This window comes from Rhinolophus ferrumequinum, chromosome 20 (genome assembly GCF_004115265.2).
Source record: "Rhinolophus ferrumequinum isolate MPI-CBG mRhiFer1 chromosome 20, mRhiFer1_v1.p, whole genome shotgun sequence".
NCBI lineage: Eukaryota > Metazoa > Chordata > Mammalia > Chiroptera > Rhinolophidae > Rhinolophus > Rhinolophus ferrumequinum.
Window position 1 is genome coordinate 37,300,569 of NC_046303.1, and position 17,005 is coordinate 37,317,573.

Here is a 17,005-nt window from a genome sequence, read left to right on the forward strand (position 1 = left end):
ACAGAGCAAGGCTAAATTCACAGGACAATGGCAATGGAAAGAGGCAACAGAAAAGTGGGCAGAACCTGTGCTAAGAGATGAGGAAAAAAAGAAAGAAAGAGAAAAGAAATAATTGACCAGTGAAAACCGAACATAACAACAGGGATCTGGGGTCATAAGAATGGAACAGGGCTCTCTGCAAGTCATTGGCATCGATGATTTCCTTCAGTCAACGTTTGTTGGTTGAGCACTTGCTATATACAAGGCTCTTCTCAATGCTGGGAAGAAAAAAAATGAAGAGGAGGATGCATGCCTTCACTCCATATTTTTCTGCACAACTAAATTAAAGTAATTTTACCCCATCGCCCTCTGACAACTGCAAACTTCATGATTTCCTTATCAGAACATTCAAGAAACGTCCTAAACAACCCATTAATCAATGACCTCAAGTAAATTTCATGTTAAATTGGTTAAGTTATGAACTAATAGTACTTTTCCTTCATTTATTGTGAGAGAACATTGTCTATGCAAGATCATTAAGAACTATAAGAACACCATGCTAAACTTACCCCTGAAATTAAATCAAATGAGAATTCTCAGCATCTCAGCCCCGAAATTTTCCTTTTTAACCCTAGAGGGTACTGAGATGCAACGGACATTGCTATACACCATGTTTTGAAATAGCGTTATCTCTAGTCACTACCCAGTCAGAAAATAGCTTCACTTTTGGTGACAGCGATAAATACTTCTTGAATTTCCAACCACCCCCCCGCCCCGTCTTATTCATCCATACCTGTCCAAGTTTAAAAGTATATTTATGAGGAAATAACTTTGGAAAAAAGCAATGTAGGACAAAAGTTTTGATCCAGGACTGCGAAATGGTTCTCATAGTTTAGGATGTTCTACAGCTGATTTAGCTATAATAAATAGTACATGCATAATCTTGACGGTTACTTATGTCTGCTGAGGATCCACAGCTGGGTTCCTGGCCAGACCTGTAACAGGATATTTCAATGACATTAAAAATCCAGTAGGCAGTTTGTGGAAATCTGCAGAATCAGGTTCTGTGAAATGGCAGCTAGTCCTGCCAGTTCTGTGAAATGGCAGCATCTTGTTATCTAACCCAAGAGAAAGAGATCCCACTGAGAGAAAAGCTTGACCTATGAGCAGGAGTACCAAACTGTGTGTACCAGCCCGAACCCCAACATCCAGACCTCGTGAGTGGAGGAAATGAAGGCAATTTCTCCCAAAGACGTCTACTTAAAAGGCAAACTGAAAAAAATTAAGAATAGAAAGCGACCAATTAGACATAAAGGCGAGAGACATGAAACAGTGCCTAGTAGAATAAATGGTCTAAGAAAACTGTCAACCAGTTCTGCCCGTGGGTAGAAAAAATTTAAACCACTTGCAAAATATGAGCTCTTGAGGTCTGTCTTCAGAAAAGTATCATCGATTTCCCATCTTCAAAGAGTTATCTAATGTTCTTTACGTGGGATTAAAAAAAAGGAACAAAAGGGCAACAATTGCTAAGTGCTAAAATTCCCTGGTACAAAATTAATTTTTAAAAAGGAGAAGAAAAATGTTGATTAACCCTCGCTAACGAATATGATTCTGAAAAATTTCTTCAAACAGATTGTGCAGCAGGTGTAGGGAGTGGGGCAGGTCAGGGATTGAGTTCTTCTCCCTTCTCTTTCCATTTAGAGCTGCTAATTATGATACAGCATTTTTTAAATTTTATTTTCCAAATCAAGTTATGTATGATAGTCTGTGCTGGGGAAAACAGATTTCTACCTTAAAAGCAACTCAAATGATGAAATCAGAAGTAAAGAACACCAAAAAGTCTAAAATCAATTTTTATATATGAAGTATTTATATTTTTAAAAACACAGCACATTGAACTCTAATTATGTGTAAAACAAGTATAAGTGTTAAAGGGGATATATCATGTCTGACAATAGAGTTCGCAAATTTGTTGCAATGATGTTGTTAACCTTTTTTTATATCAGAGGGATTATTCATTATGAATTTGTACCAACTGGACAAACAGTTAACCGAGTTTACTATTTGCAAGTGTGGAAAAGACTGAGTGAAAAAGTTAGACGAAAACAACCGGAAATTTTAGCCAACAATTCATGGCTCTTACATTACGACAATACACGGCACTGTCTGTGAGGGAGTTTTTAGCCAGTAAACAAATCACTGTATTGGGACACCCTCCCTATTCACCTGATCTGACCCCCAATGAGTTCTTTCTTTACCTGAAGATAAAGGAAATATTGAAAGGAAGACATTTTGATGACATTTAGGACATCAAGGGTAATACGATGACAGCTCTGATGGCCATTCCAGAAAAAAAGTTCCAAAATTGCTTTGAATGGTAGACTAGGTGCTGGCATCGGTGCATGGCTTCCCAAGTGAAGTACTTGGAAGGTGACCGTAGTGATACTCAGCAATGAGGTATGTAGCAATTTTTCTGGGATGAGTTCGTAAATTCAATATTGCAAAAGACTAAAATTATTCATGCATTTATTCATTTGGAACACTACACTGTTCCAAAAAGGATTTCAGGTTGTTTATATGGGCAATTACAAGCTAAACTAAAATTTTTAAGCAGATGAGGAAACTGGGGAGACAGAAAGTTCATTACTTCAAGAAATATGTATTAAGCACTGATTGTGTCAGGTTCTGTTCTAGGCAGTAGAGATGTGTCATGAATAAACAGGCCAGATCACTATTCTCATAATTTACATTCTAGTAGTAGCATCTTGGAAGAAAGACAATAAACAAATCAATCTTTAAAAAGAATGTCAAATGCAAACAAGTGTTAGGCAGACAACAGAGTAATGTAATGCAATAAGGGACGGGGGGAGGGGACCACTTTAGAAAAGTGGACAGAGGACACCTCTCTGAGATTACCTTTTTTAAGTCTGAATATTTAATCAGAGTATAACATGCATATGAAAATGTGCATACATCTGACTTCCAGATTGATAAATCTCACAAATCAATAAATATTTCAGAAGACTTCTGAGTTGAAACAGGGATGATGAGAGAGAGCACACTGATGAGATAGTCATGAAGCTGCCATGGAAACTCACACTGTGACTTTCATTTTGCAGGAGAGCACAATTTGCCTCAAAAGTTGAGTTGGCATCCAACTCAAAGAAGGAAACAGTTACATGGCAAATCTCTCCTCTTGGTCCTGATGAGACACCATTTGTGATGTTCCGTTAATATCGTAACTGGTTTCTCAGAAATATTTCTTACAATGACATTAAAATAACCTTCAGAAAAAGCATGGTAGGCAATTGAAGAGGTCAGGGGAGTGACTGAGAAAATTTATACCAGTTTAGATATCAAACTCTTTTGTGACTAACTTAAATCCGAAGAGATTTAAGAAAAAAAAATCCCTTAAACCTTACGAATACTCAGAGCTCCTCAACCCTGGGTACAAACTGGAATCCACTGAGGAGATTTTTTAAAATACCCTCACCCCAGGATCTCGGGAGGTGAGGCCAGGACACTATGGAGGAATAGAGGATAATCCTCCATAATTAGTTTCTTTTAAGTGAATTTCTGGCAGATTAAATTCCAACAAATACTCAGAGTACAGATATTTTCTGCTACCACTTAGATATAGATTTAGGTATTAAAAGAAGATCTGTGCTATAAATAGAAAGTATACCTATTTCTAGAAATGAACATAACAAGTGCTCAACATGACATCAATCTATCCCTGGATGAAGTTAGCTAGGAAGGAGACCTGGGCAGGACTAAGAGCTTCTTAAAGAAATAATGTTAGGTATGTCCCAGCACAGACATAAACGGGTAATCACATGTTAAATAAATAGCAGCAATTATTAGGTTGATGGAAAAGTAACTGTGATTCTTACAATTATTTTTAACCTTTTAAACCGCAATTACTTTTCTACCAACCTATTGAAAAGGATTATTTTATGTGGATTTCTAACTTTCTCTTTGAGAATTAACTTCCCAATACTACTACTTATTAGGTTTATATCCTGTGCCAGTTAATTAGTTTCCTTAAGCCTCAATTTTCTCATTGATAAAATGGAAATAATAATCTACCTCATGAAAGAGAACACGTGTAAATCACTCAGCACAATGCCTGGTACATGGTACATGTTCAATAAATATTAATTGTTATTTTTTTAGCTTTCACTAAATAGTTGCTTTCTAGTGCTTTTATTAGCAAAGTGAACACATCCAACTAGATGTTCTCTGCAGCTATTGTTTTGGATAATTATTGACTGATTATGTATCTCTTATACCTGAATGTTCTGACATTTGGGATTCTGGAGCTACTTGTTCTATGAAGACACAAAAGATATTTCATACCTTTTATTTTGGAGGAGAACATATGAATATGGATCTCTGTTTAGCATTTGATGTTTCTGTCTTATAAAACTTTGACCACAAAAGAGTATATATAATTTTGGTGTTGACTGCTGAATACTAAAATCTTTGATTTATAAAGATTATAATAATCAATGTATACATCGTTCCAAAACAAAACATGCGTCCTTCAAGAGGTGTTTTTCACCTTTTGAATATTAAATATCTTTCCATATTCCACTCTCAGTCTCAAGACAGTAGAAATGAAGAAGCCCTGCTATGTGCCGCAAGCTTCTTCACTACCACTGTGTTTCCCAGAAAATAAGACCTAGCCAGACAATCAGCTCTAATGCATCTTTTGGAGCAAAAATTAATATAAGATCCAGTCTTATATTATATAAGACCTGGTATTATATTATATTATACCCGGTATTATATTATATTATATTGTATATTATATTATACCCAGTATTATATTATACCATTATATTATGTTATATTATATTATGTTATATTATATTGACCCAGTATTGTATTATATTATATTATATTATATTATATTATATTATATTATATTATATTATATTATATTATATTATATTATATTATAAGACCTGGTCTTATATTATAGTAAAATAGACCGGGTCTTATATTAATTTTTGCTCCAAAAGACTCATTAGAGTTGATTATCCGGCTAGGTCTTATTTTCAGGGAAACGCAGTCTATAACTTGAACAAAAATATTTTCAAGTGCTGCAAGAAATACATAGTTGCAAAGAGCAGATGTAAGAAAATTTTGACCCCAGTGCTACTGAATGACATTACAGATATGCCTGTGGTCTCCCACCATAGGCCAGTTTAGCACCGTGGTTAAGCACAGAGGCAGGGCAAACACGTAGAAGTACCTGGGTTCAAGGTGCCCCTCAGCTTTCTACCAGTTTTATGATTTTTGCAGGTGATAAGTATTACCTGTCACATGATTCTTGTGAGGATGCAATGTGTTAATGTACATCAAGTACTCAGAGAACTGTTCGGCACATAAAAAGTCACCACATAAGGTACTGTCGATTAAATATTTTAGTATATACTATAACATATGATAACATGATTGTAAGTATTTCTCTCTTTTCCTGATTTCTCTTTCCTTCTCACTAGTCTCCTCAAGGTTTCCTCCTCTTCTTCTGCTGTCCTCCTCCTGGTATTACCGTTCTTTTTCCCTTTGGGGCTTATCCATGAGACTTAATGATAAATGTGGCCCTATATCTGGGCTCCATGGGAGCTAGAGTACTACAGACCTTACAGATTCCTGCTTTCATTGTGTTAGACATGTAGTTTCCTCCCTCCATGTACTTTCAGGAGGGGCTCCAATCATTAAAAATGATAGCACACTTGGCATTCTTTGAAATAAGAGAAAGCAAGTAAAACTAAGAAAATTTTTATCAACCCGTAGGCTCTGAGAATAATTCACAATCCCATATGCAGCTGTAAAGAAGCTATGAAAGACAGGTTGTTTTTGTGCACAGTAAAATCATTAAGCAGACTTTCAAAGATGACCAAAAGAAATATATACAAATTGGGATCTCATAAAGACAAGACTTAATGGAAACACGCATAATTCTGAATGTCATTTTCTTTATTATGGCATAGTAAGTTTTCAGTATTTAATTGTAAGAGAAGACGGTTGATAGGGGAATAAAGATGCACTAAGAAATGTTGCCTTGTTATTTATAGCAGCAGAACAAAGTTTTGATTGGTGGCAAAAACTTTATCAATATTGAGCTACTTAGGTTTAACAAATGCACATTAAGAAAAAATGTGCTATCCTTGCAAAATACTTCTACGGCTGTAATTCCTAGGAGCCCTTTTCCGCTAGGGAAGCAGTACTGCAGACAATTTACCGTCAAGCTGACTCAATGCTCCTAAGCGAAACAGCACCATTTGACGTACAGCTCATCATAGGCATATGTATAAATATAATCACAAAAACAGAGTATTCCTACTGCTTACCATCTTGCTATTATCTTGCACGTTCCCCATTCATTACTGATTATCAAAACTACGATAACTTGTAAGTCTATGTTCTTGGCACCTGACTACTTGAGAAGCTACAACACTTTCCAGGGAAAGAGATAAATAAGTAGCCCACTTATTCACTGACAACAAAGACTTCTGACAAAAATAAATTCTGCTACATGTAGAGAAATGTAATAACTGGGTGAAAACAAATTACTGAAAATTTATGGGATGACCACACAACAAAATAATCCACCAAATAACCTAACGTTGATGCTACTATAAATCTGTCATGTGTGGCTAGCAAAAAGGAGTAACCATTAAGGTGCTTATTCTTAAAAATAGCAATTATGTGATTATCCGTATCAAACCACCAATAAGACTCAATAGATGATAGCTTGCCCATTGGGTATTGAGTTAAAAATGTTGTCCTTTTATCTGCAAACAATTCCCTCAGCACAAATAATTTCAAGTCAAAAGAAGAAAAGAAAGACTAAATATTTTGAATATTATAGTTGTGAGTACTCCTTACTGAAATTTTTAGATTGCCTTTATGACAAAGTCCAGATTTCCTCCACAGATCACGAAGGTGCTGCAGCATCTCCTATCTGCTTTCCTATTTCGTCGTATTTGTCCCTTAAATCCTAAGTATTTGTGGTTAACAAAAATGTGTCCTGACTCCCACATGCCTATGTACTTGCTGCCCCTCGGGTTTTTTACACCTGATCCCTCCCTTTAATGTGGCCAATTCCTACTCACTCTCAAAACAGAACTCAGACAGTACCTCCCCCAGAGAGCCCACCCTGACTGCTCACCTGGGTTAGTTAATTAATGGGGATTCTCAGCTTTCCACAGCTGTCTATGATCACCTCCGGAAAATCAAACAGAAGTCAGAATGTGACTGCTTATTCACTCATTCATCTTCCCATTTGTCCGTAAATCCCTGAAAGGCTAGAACTGTGTCTTTTATCTCTAAATCCCCAGGGCCTTGCACAAAAATTGGTACCCAGTAGCTCAAGTAAATAAATGCCTTTAAATAAACAAATCAACAAATGAAAATATAAGTTATATATAAATCATCCTACTTTATTTCTGAAGCATAAAAGAAATTGCTAAAAATATCTATGGGTAGCTAAGATGCCACACATTATATCTATTTAATTACTAAATCTATTATATCTATTTAATTACTAAAGAAATAACAAGGACCATATACAATCAACTTGCGTTTTCAGGTCCAATGACAGCTCATACGGAAACTAGAAATGCCAAAACGCAGGAAAACTCCTCAGTTTCCTAATTGTAGGAGAAGTCAGCATATGGCAAGTAGGTCTTCACAACTCTACCTGCCAGATTCAGTTCTCGTATAAGTGATTTCTAACTGTAGTTTAAGGAACATTGGAAATTGCAAAGGCTCCCCAGGTGATTCAGACATCCAACCAAATGTACTATGTGCCAGGCACTGAGATCATTTCTTGTAATAATTACTTTGATGACAAGACAGTAGTTTCACTTTCATTTCTGACTTGAATTAATAATCTACTTATGCTGTTCAACCTAAATCCTACCAATTCATTCACACCTCACCAAAAGCCAGTGCCATTCTTCACAACGGTGAGGTTTACTGCTGTAGAAAGTAAAAGCTGCAGGGATCCAAAGTATCTTCTGCCCCAAGTGGAGAGGCCTATGAACCAAAAAAAACTGCAGAAGTAGAGATCCCTAAATGAGAAAATTAAGAGGGCTGGCCTGTTTTCCAAAAGTGGTGGTATTTCACCAACAACAAGAAGGGTAGAAGGACCTAAGGACATTACCAGCATGAGATAGAGACTTGGTGTTTTCAGGTTAATCCTGCAGTTTTTTGTTTGTTTGTTTGTTTTTTTCCTGAATTTCTACTTCATTCTGTCTCCCTTCCTCTCTGAGAAAGTCTTTGTGATCTGTTTTTTTTTGTTTTTTTTTGTTGTTTTTTTTTTGCTCAGTAAGTATTTATTGAATGACAGAATACATGCATTTATTTTTAAAGCAAGCATCGGCTATATCAGCAAAAATTCACACTGTGGGAAACTCTACTGGATGAAAGATCCCATGTCTTCAGGGAATAAATTGTAAGAAAAAAAGGGAAAAACTATGCATTAAAGTGACCAAAAAAATAAGTTTATTGCTGTCTACAGACATGATTTAGGTCCTGGATCAAATAAACAAACTTAAATATATTATGTATTATATTTACATGTATTTATTTAATATAAATATTAAATAAATGGCCCAATATACAGAGGGTGCCAAAAAATGTATACACATTAAGACAGAAAAAAAACTGTATTAAAATTGTAATAATATATACTGATAACAAAATATGAATATAAGTCACGTTTGACTTCTGCAATTATAAGAGGTACTCAAAGTGGTCACCATCAGCGTAATTTTAGTACAATTTTTTCCTCTCTTAAAATGTGTATACATTTTTGGCACCCTCTGTATATATACATATTTTAAATAAATATATTTAATGTATGTACATGCAATACATAATATATTTAAACATATTTATGTACTTAATATTTAATATATATATTAGATATAATATGGTTACATTTTTAAAAGAATCCTTATCATTTAGCAATGCTTAGTGAATTTTTTCATAAATGAAATGATATGATTTGCTTCAAAATAATACAGGAAGAGAAAGAAAATAGGTAGATATAGATAAAACAAAATTGGTAATTGAGGTGATTAATTGGTAATTAATATGAGTTGCTAATTGTTGAATCTGGGAGTTCATTATAATATTCTATCTATTGTGTTTGAAATTTTTTATTGTTTTTTTTTGAGCTTTTTTTATAATCAAAAGTTGTAAATAAATGTGAGACTAATTCTAACGCACTGAAAAATGAGACAATGCCCCCTGCTTATTCAGTGTTACTATGGAAACAAGTTAAAATGGTAAAAGAAAATAGGCATTTACCAAACATTAATTCAAATATTGAAATGCTTCATTAAAGGCTTGGCATATTAGGTTTTGTACTACAATAATCTAACTTTGATGAATATTACTGTAGCCCTCTAAATTAATTCCTAGCTTATATTAAAATTTTAACAAAACTAAGCATTTGGCTACAAATACAAATTAAAATAGTACTGTCCGATTTTTATAAACTTTACACATACAGTTAAATTAGTGTAACTTTGCTTCATTTAAGTTTACAAATTTTCAAATACATGAACAAGTTCTATCTTAATATGCTCTTACAGGTGGGTGAACTGGTCGTCAGGTTGATATATATAAACACGACACAAAACATGTTTACAGAGCCCCCAAATAGTTAATGAAATTAACCAGTAAGTTCAAAATAATTTTCAGGCATATCTGTAGATACGTGACATTGGTCTAAATACGGGTAATTGTCCAACCTACATTTTATTCAACACGATTTATAAATGCCAATAAACAACATGGCCCTAATTACACCAAGAGGGCTCCTACCACCAAAGAAAGGAGGGAGGGGGACGCCTTTTCTGGAAGGGCACATGTCTGGTGTGCACAAATTGAGTGCGCTGGAAACCTTGCAGTTTAGCTTATTTTTAGTGTTGAAGTTTAGTTAGGGATGTCTAGGCTTGTTTTCCCAATTTTTCGACAGTACCAATCCTTATTTAAATCACTTTTCTAGGCTTGTTTTCCCAATTTTTCGACAGTACCAATCTTTATTTAAATCACTTTTAAAGTCTTCTCTTTGAGAATTAAAACCATCACCACAACAACAATAATGATGCAAACCCTGCCCCAATATTATATCCCTTCTTGCCTATGCATGGCTTTTACTTGGGAGAGGTGCGCGGGTCTCCGCCCTGCTGGAAGCATCCTGCACAAACTCCTCTCGAGCAAAGCCCCCCCCGCTTGTGGTTGTTTGGGGTTTTTGTCCCCTCCTTTCCCTTCTTTTCTGCACAGGGACCGCCCTGCAGGACTCGCTTTAGGACTGCGCTCATTCCACAGAAGACATTGTATCTCCAGGGCAACCGAGAGCAAACCGGCTGTCTCAGGCGGGCCGGGCGGCGCGGAGGACCACCCCCCGGACCGCGCCTCTCACCTGTCCGCCGCCGGGGTCGCCTCGCACCCGCGTGTCGAGCGCGTCATGCCCCGTTTCGTCTTCGCCGCCGGAGCGGTAGATGAGCCTGAGTGGCACGATGCTCTGGCGCTCCAGGAAGCGGTTTTCGTTCCTCCTCTCTAGCTCCGTCAACGAGGCGTCTCCTCCAGGCAGGAAGGAGAGGAGGGATGGGGAGAAAATAATGACCCTGACTTACACTCGTCCTTCCTGCGGTCCGACGCCTCCCCTCTGAATATCCCAACGCCCCCTCCCTCCCGGACTCCATCTGGGAAGGACACAGAGACACCAGCCGGAGAGCCTTGGGGCCAGCTCATCTGAGAGCATCCAGGATCGGGGCCCAGAAGCAGAGCACCCCTTTCCCATCCTCCGCATGCCTCTTCTTCAAAATAAAAACAGGCATTTGACCCGAGGCTTCAAATGCACCCGCGCGCCCCCACATGTATTTTTGCTCCACTTCTCACCACCCTTCCAAAAAAAAAAAAAAAATCTCCCCGCGCACTCGGGAAATGGGGATGCTCCTTTGCAATGCGCTTGAGGACTGCAGAGATTCCTGGCAAATGGTACGTCCCGAAGCCACAGAGGATGGCGAACTTACCTGCCCGGCCGCAGCGCGCCGGGGGGCAGGTCCCCAGGGCGCAGAGCAGCAAGAAGGGCACCGACGCAGCCGCTGCCGCCTGCATGGTGCTGCCGTCAGCCCGCCTCGCTGGAGACACTCAGCTGCTCATGCCCGGGCAGCTGGTCCGGCTCCCTCGCGCAGAGTCCCCCGGCTCGCCTGGGCCGCCCCCTCCCAGCCCCGGCCGATGCTGCAGCGGCCGTGGCGCTGCAGCCTCCACCGCGGCGCTGCCTCAGTGCTGCATTGTGCTCCGCGGACGCTTCCGCTGGCGGGGGGAGCTCGCGAGTGCTGCATTGAGCGGTTGGCTGTAGCTAAGTGGTTTCTAGCGCCTCCCACCTCATCCCCTGGCAAAGGCTCCGGCGGGCAAGGAGCGCCCCGCAGGGAGCGAGCGCCTGGTGCACTCGCCCCCCGCGCGCGGACAGGAGCGCGCGCACGAGAGTCAGCTGGGAAATGTAGTTTTCTCGCGCGAACCGCTAGTCTTCATCACGGCGCGGGCTGTTGCGACCTCCTGACGGCGAGGTCCTGTACAGCCCGAAGACCAGAGCGAAGGAAACGTGAAAAAACGAGAGGTCATCGTTGGCAGGCCTTTTGGCACCGAGGATGTCCAACCGTGCCGCTTTGGGAGCCGGTATTCATATCCGCTTCGTCCACAATTGTAATAATGTTTTCCACAAATAGTTAATTATTATCAGGGAATTATACTTTCACCAATACATGGTAAGGTAATCGTTCAACAAGAATTGATTGAGGACTTACTATGTGCCTGGCAGTTGACTAATCTCAGAAGACACAACCGTGAATGACACAGGTATGAGGCACCTGCTCTCAGACATAGCTGAGTAAACACTGTTTTTTTCAATAGAGTGTGAAAAGTGTCCTGGTAATGCCTAGGGGAGGGTCGTTAACGCAGCCAGGGGCAGGCAGGAAGAACTTGAGGGCCTTAAGGACTTATTGGATTTAGCCCAACTCTCCAGGGTGTTTTTGTCCTTTCTCTAATATAGGCCTGCTTCAAACCTATATTTGAAAACCAGACTTGGGCAACTCTACTTTCTCAGCTGCTTATTCCATTTTTCTTTAATTCAAAAGTGTTAGAAACTCTTGAGGATACGATAATAATAAAACAATCATCAACACAATTAACGCTTGCGTAGTACTACGGTACAGGTTTTCAGAGGTCACATACATTGTCATGTGAACCTTAGGTCGACAATTCGATAAGTGTTATTATTCGCATTCCAGAGAGGAGGAAATTAAGGCTAACAGCTGCACGTTTCAAATACTATAGCCACTTACCACATGTAGCTAAATTTAAATTACTTAAAATTTAAAATTCAGTTCCTAAGTCATGCTGGCCACATTTCCAGAGCTAAATAAGACACGTGTGGTTAGTGGCTACTGTCCTATACAGGAAAAAATGGAATACTTCCATCATTGCAGGAAGTTCTATTGGGCAGCACTGGATTCAAGAATTTAAATGACTTTCCCCAAGGTCTCGGTCATGAAATAGACTGGACCTCCTGCTTTCAGATCTGTCTCTTCCCACCTCTCCCTGGTTGAACCTGTGTTTGTGTAACGCCGTCCTGGTTCTGGTCCTGTAAAACATACAGGAGACGCTTCCACATGATTCTCTCTGGAGGTTTTTCTACTTCGCTGGGGGGCTTTTTTTTTTTTTTAAACCCCTGCCTCATGTGACATGGTTTCAGTTTCCCTCACCATCATGATGATTTGAAAACACACTCCAATGTACCAATGTCCCCGCTAAACCATAGTACCCAGAATTAAATGCAATTTAGACATAGTTTCACAAGCAAACAGTAGAAAGGGACTCTTTTCTCCCTTATCCTAAATTCTTGCCTATGAGAACATTCCATCATATTTTGGTAGTCACATTACTGTGCTTCTTGTCATTTCAAAGAAATTCCCCCAAATCTCCAAATAATGAGACACTGAATAATTCTACATACGACATGCAATTGTAGCCTGAATAGGGGTGACAAGTTTTCAACAGTACACTTTACACTTTGATGCAGAAGATCCCCTAATAGTCACCATAAAAGAGAATTAGAGCCCAAGGGCCGGGAGAAGCCCTTTACCTTTATCCCCTACATCATGGACACAAATTCTTACCCAATTTTCTTAATTCGAAATATTAATGTTACAGATTTTGGTATATATTGTGCTGCTCTAAATATACTCCACAGTTTTTTTTTAATTTAAACATCTTTTGCTGTCATAATCAATGCCTCCGTGTGTGTGTTGTGAGCATTTGTCTAAGGTAGATAGTAGCAGAACGCGGAATTGCTTGGTTCATAGAATATGCACATTTTTAATGTAATAGATACTTGCCTTTAAATCACTCCATCTCCTTGGCACAGAATGGACCTCCTGAGAGGCAAGGTAACCTGTGGCTCTGAGGACATAATTTATCCAAGGTATATGGGGGTGGGAGGTAGCAGAAGTAAGGTTATCTCTGTAGCACACCAGAACAAAATATCCTATCTTGTAGGGACATAGTCTCCTTTAAATCTCCGTGAAGTAGTGTGCTTCTGGCCACATCTTATGTATTTAATATATGTATATGTGTATTTGTGTTGACATTGTTGTCACGGTTTTCATGATTCCCACCATAGAGTTAATCAACACATCCATCACCTCACATTTTTTTTTTGGTGAAAATATTTAAATTCTACTCTCAGCTAATTTCAATTATATAACAATACACTGTTATCAACTACAGTCACCATGTTTTACATTAGATTCTCAGACTTTATTCATCTTATAGCTGAACGTTTGTACCCTTTTACCAACCACTCCCCATTTCCATCACCCCCAGTCCCTGGCAACCACTTTCTTATCTGTTTCCGTGAGTTAAACTTCTTTTTAGATTCCACATATAAGTGATAACATGTAGTATCTCTGTTTGGCTGTTTCACTTAGCATAATGCCCTCAAGGTACATCCAAGTTGTTATAACTGGCAAATTTCCTTTTTTCTCATGGCTGAATAATATATATATCACATCTTCTTTATCCATGCATCTGTTGATGGACACTTAGGTTTCCTCATCTTGGCTACTGTGAATAATGCTGCAATGAATATGGGAAGTACAGCAGTTTTGGGGAAGCTCCCATCCCCAGCCGCACCACTCTAAACACTGTTAGGAAGTAAGAGAGTTGAGGAGAAACTAAAAAGTTGTGGTTTTCGGCCCACTGAGAATAACCCTGATCCATACGCTACCTGACCCTCTGAATTCTGGATTCACAGACCAAGCCCAAACCCAAGCTCATTCTTATGTCATCATCAAGGCCCCCAAATGGGCATTCTAGGTACTTGTTTGTTTTTGTACATTTCATTAGAAAGAACTATAAAATAAACACTTAGACACTTTACCTCTAGCATGCAAATGTAAGTTGTAATACAGGAAATCTTTTAATATAAAAACGAGCCTGTCCAATTTCCACTGTACATTACTTGTTTTATTCACAGAGCTATCTTTTCATTGAATTAATAGGTATGTAGTTGTTGCCATTTTATTAGTCATGTTTATCTGTTTTCTTTTCATCTTAAAGAAGTCCCTAACATTCCTTGTAGAAAAAAAAAGTTTCTGTGGTCTTACATTAATCAAAACTACACTTATAGAAATTGGTATTTAAATAAATATAACATTTATTATTTCGGTATTTTTTTACACAGCAGTCTAGCATTAACTACACATCCATTCTAGTACCAAAGTGTTTTTTTTTTAAAAAGACCTAAATTCTCATCTAATAAAATAATCCCACATTTCTGGAAATAAGGATTGAAATTCAAGTTTTAGGTGAAAGTTTTAACACATGTAATGCTTTGCTTTGTTACTCTTTTAAAGTAGTTACATTTTGTCTTGCCATTCATGACGGTTGCCTACAAATTATACACCTGAAAATAACATCTATACATAGTTCCATAAATTATTTTAATAATCTGTGTATGCAAAGTCACTGGCTTCAAAATCCATTTAAAAGATTCATTAAAAGATTCATTTAAAAGGTGTAAAATACACCTTTTGCTACAATTGCTTGTCATCTTAGAAAAATAAACACTTGAGTCACAAAATCAGTCTTCACTGCTGGTGTTTCTGGCTACTCCTGGAAAAAATAGAGCTAGTCTGTTGCCCTTACCTTCAAGTAATGTGGGTGCCTTTTTTTCTTTCCTAACATCTTTCAATTTCAGTGCTCTTAATATCAAGGAATTCAGCTCTTTATGTGCTTGCTGGGTTTGGTTAGACACTTTTGGCAAAGCATGTCACTTTCTATCAAGCAAACCAAGAGTTTTCTATCTACCCTGCTGAGGATCTTTGAAGATTCCAACTTCTGAAGGTGCCTCGCTACATTGTCCTTTTGTGAATAAATCTGGAAACCACACAATTAAGTGCTGTTAGAATTAAAAACAAAACATTACCTCTGGATAGACACAACCCCAAAGGCACCTTGGCCAGGTGGCCTTTACTTTGTAAAAATCAGAAAAAAGTATTCCTAATGCTAAGTGATTGCACCCTTATATTTTGGGCACACTACCTGCTGCAGATTGCAGGCTGGATTTCTTCCCTCCCATCTCTTCTTGGCTGGTTGCCTATCTGCACAGCACAAGCTACACAAACTCTATGTGGTGGTCCTGCTACAATTTATAGCATTGTTCCAAACAAACTGAAATTTACGCCATTTTTTACAAGTAGAATACTCATTATGAAGATCTGCGGGGTGGAGTGGTGAGGATGTTTTAATAGAGCAGTGTCAAAATAAAGTGAACAGCTTCTACCAGAGGGGTTCAACTTGGGCCTTTTTCTCATTAAATACAACAAAGGCAAAATGACTCCAAACCATCATGGGAGCAAACTGTACCACTCTAAATTGAAGAGACTGACACTCTAAAAGTCTAAGGATTATAGAACAAGTTTAAATACCTTTTAATTATTTGGAAAATTTTGGGAAATATGGGTAATACTAAAGGGGGGAAAACCTTCTACAAATAATTTTCCAAGTTTCTTCTAGGTTTTTGGAAAACTGTAAAACCTGATAGATCCACATACGAGGTCTGACAATTAAGTTCGCGAACTTGTTGCACCAGTGTTGCTAACCTTTAATATCAGAGGGATTATTCATTATGAATTTTTTACCAACTAGACAAACAGTTAACCAAGTTTACTATTTGGAAGTGTTGAAAAAGCTGTGTGAAAGTTAGACAACCTGAACTTTTTGCCAATTCATGGCTCTTGCATCACAATGCACCAGCTCACATGGCACTGAGGGAGTTTTTAGCCAGTAACCAAAGAACTATATTGTACATCCTCCCTACTCACCTGATCTGGCCCCCAATGACTTCTTCCTTTACCCAAAGATAAAGGAAATATTGAAAGGAAGACATTTTGATGACATTCATGACATCAAGGGTAATACGATGACAGCTCTGATGGCCCTTCCAGAAAAAGTTCCAAAATTGCTTTGAAGGGTGGACGAAGCGCTGGCATCAGTGCATAGCTTCCCAAGGGGAGCACTTTGAAGGTGACCATAGTGATATTCAGCAATGAGGTATGTAGCACTTTTTCTAGGATGAGTTCACGAACTTAGTTGTCTGACTTCATATACACACATGAATTTGTGACTGAAAATGCTACATGAGTAATTTACAATGGAAACAAGGTTTGCATGTATGCAATGTAAAGGATCTTTCAGTGATCCCCTACTGGTATGAATCAAGTTGTTCAAAAGTATTTCTCATTGATATTGTCCAAATGGTCAATACACACATCAAAGCATATGAACTAATATACTGGGAGCCATACAGGATTTCAAAAAATTAAGACTGGTAATCGGTTAATTTATAGTGACAATGCATTCATATAATGTTCGATGGCACCGATTTTTACCGTGAAAAATATTTGTAAATGCTTCACTCTTGCAAGAACATACT

The 17,005-nt window shown here is 38.3% G+C and overlaps 1 protein-coding gene across 18 annotated transcripts in view; it reads right to left on the bottom strand.

Moving 5' to 3' along the window:
• Positions 1-11,453, bottom strand: part of ADAM22 (ADAM metallopeptidase domain 22) — a 229,731-nt gene extending 218,278 nt beyond the window's left edge. For 5 of the 18 annotated variants that reach the window (XM_033088399.1, XM_033088397.1, XM_033088392.1 and 2 more), the window contains exons 1-2: positions 11,043-11,453; positions 10,430-10,590 (exon numbers count right to left, since the gene is read on the bottom strand). In XM_033088399.1, the coding sequence (XP_032944290.1) occupies positions 10,430-10,590; positions 11,043-11,127 (246 nt within the window). In that variant the 5' untranslated portion in view covers positions 11,128-11,453. The remainder of the gene's footprint in view (positions 1-10,429; positions 10,591-11,042) is intronic. The other 13 variants (XM_033088394.1, XM_033088388.1, XM_033088386.1 and 10 more) reach the window with 8 other exon arrangements.
• Between the last annotated feature and the right edge of the window lie 5,552 nt (positions 11,454-17,005).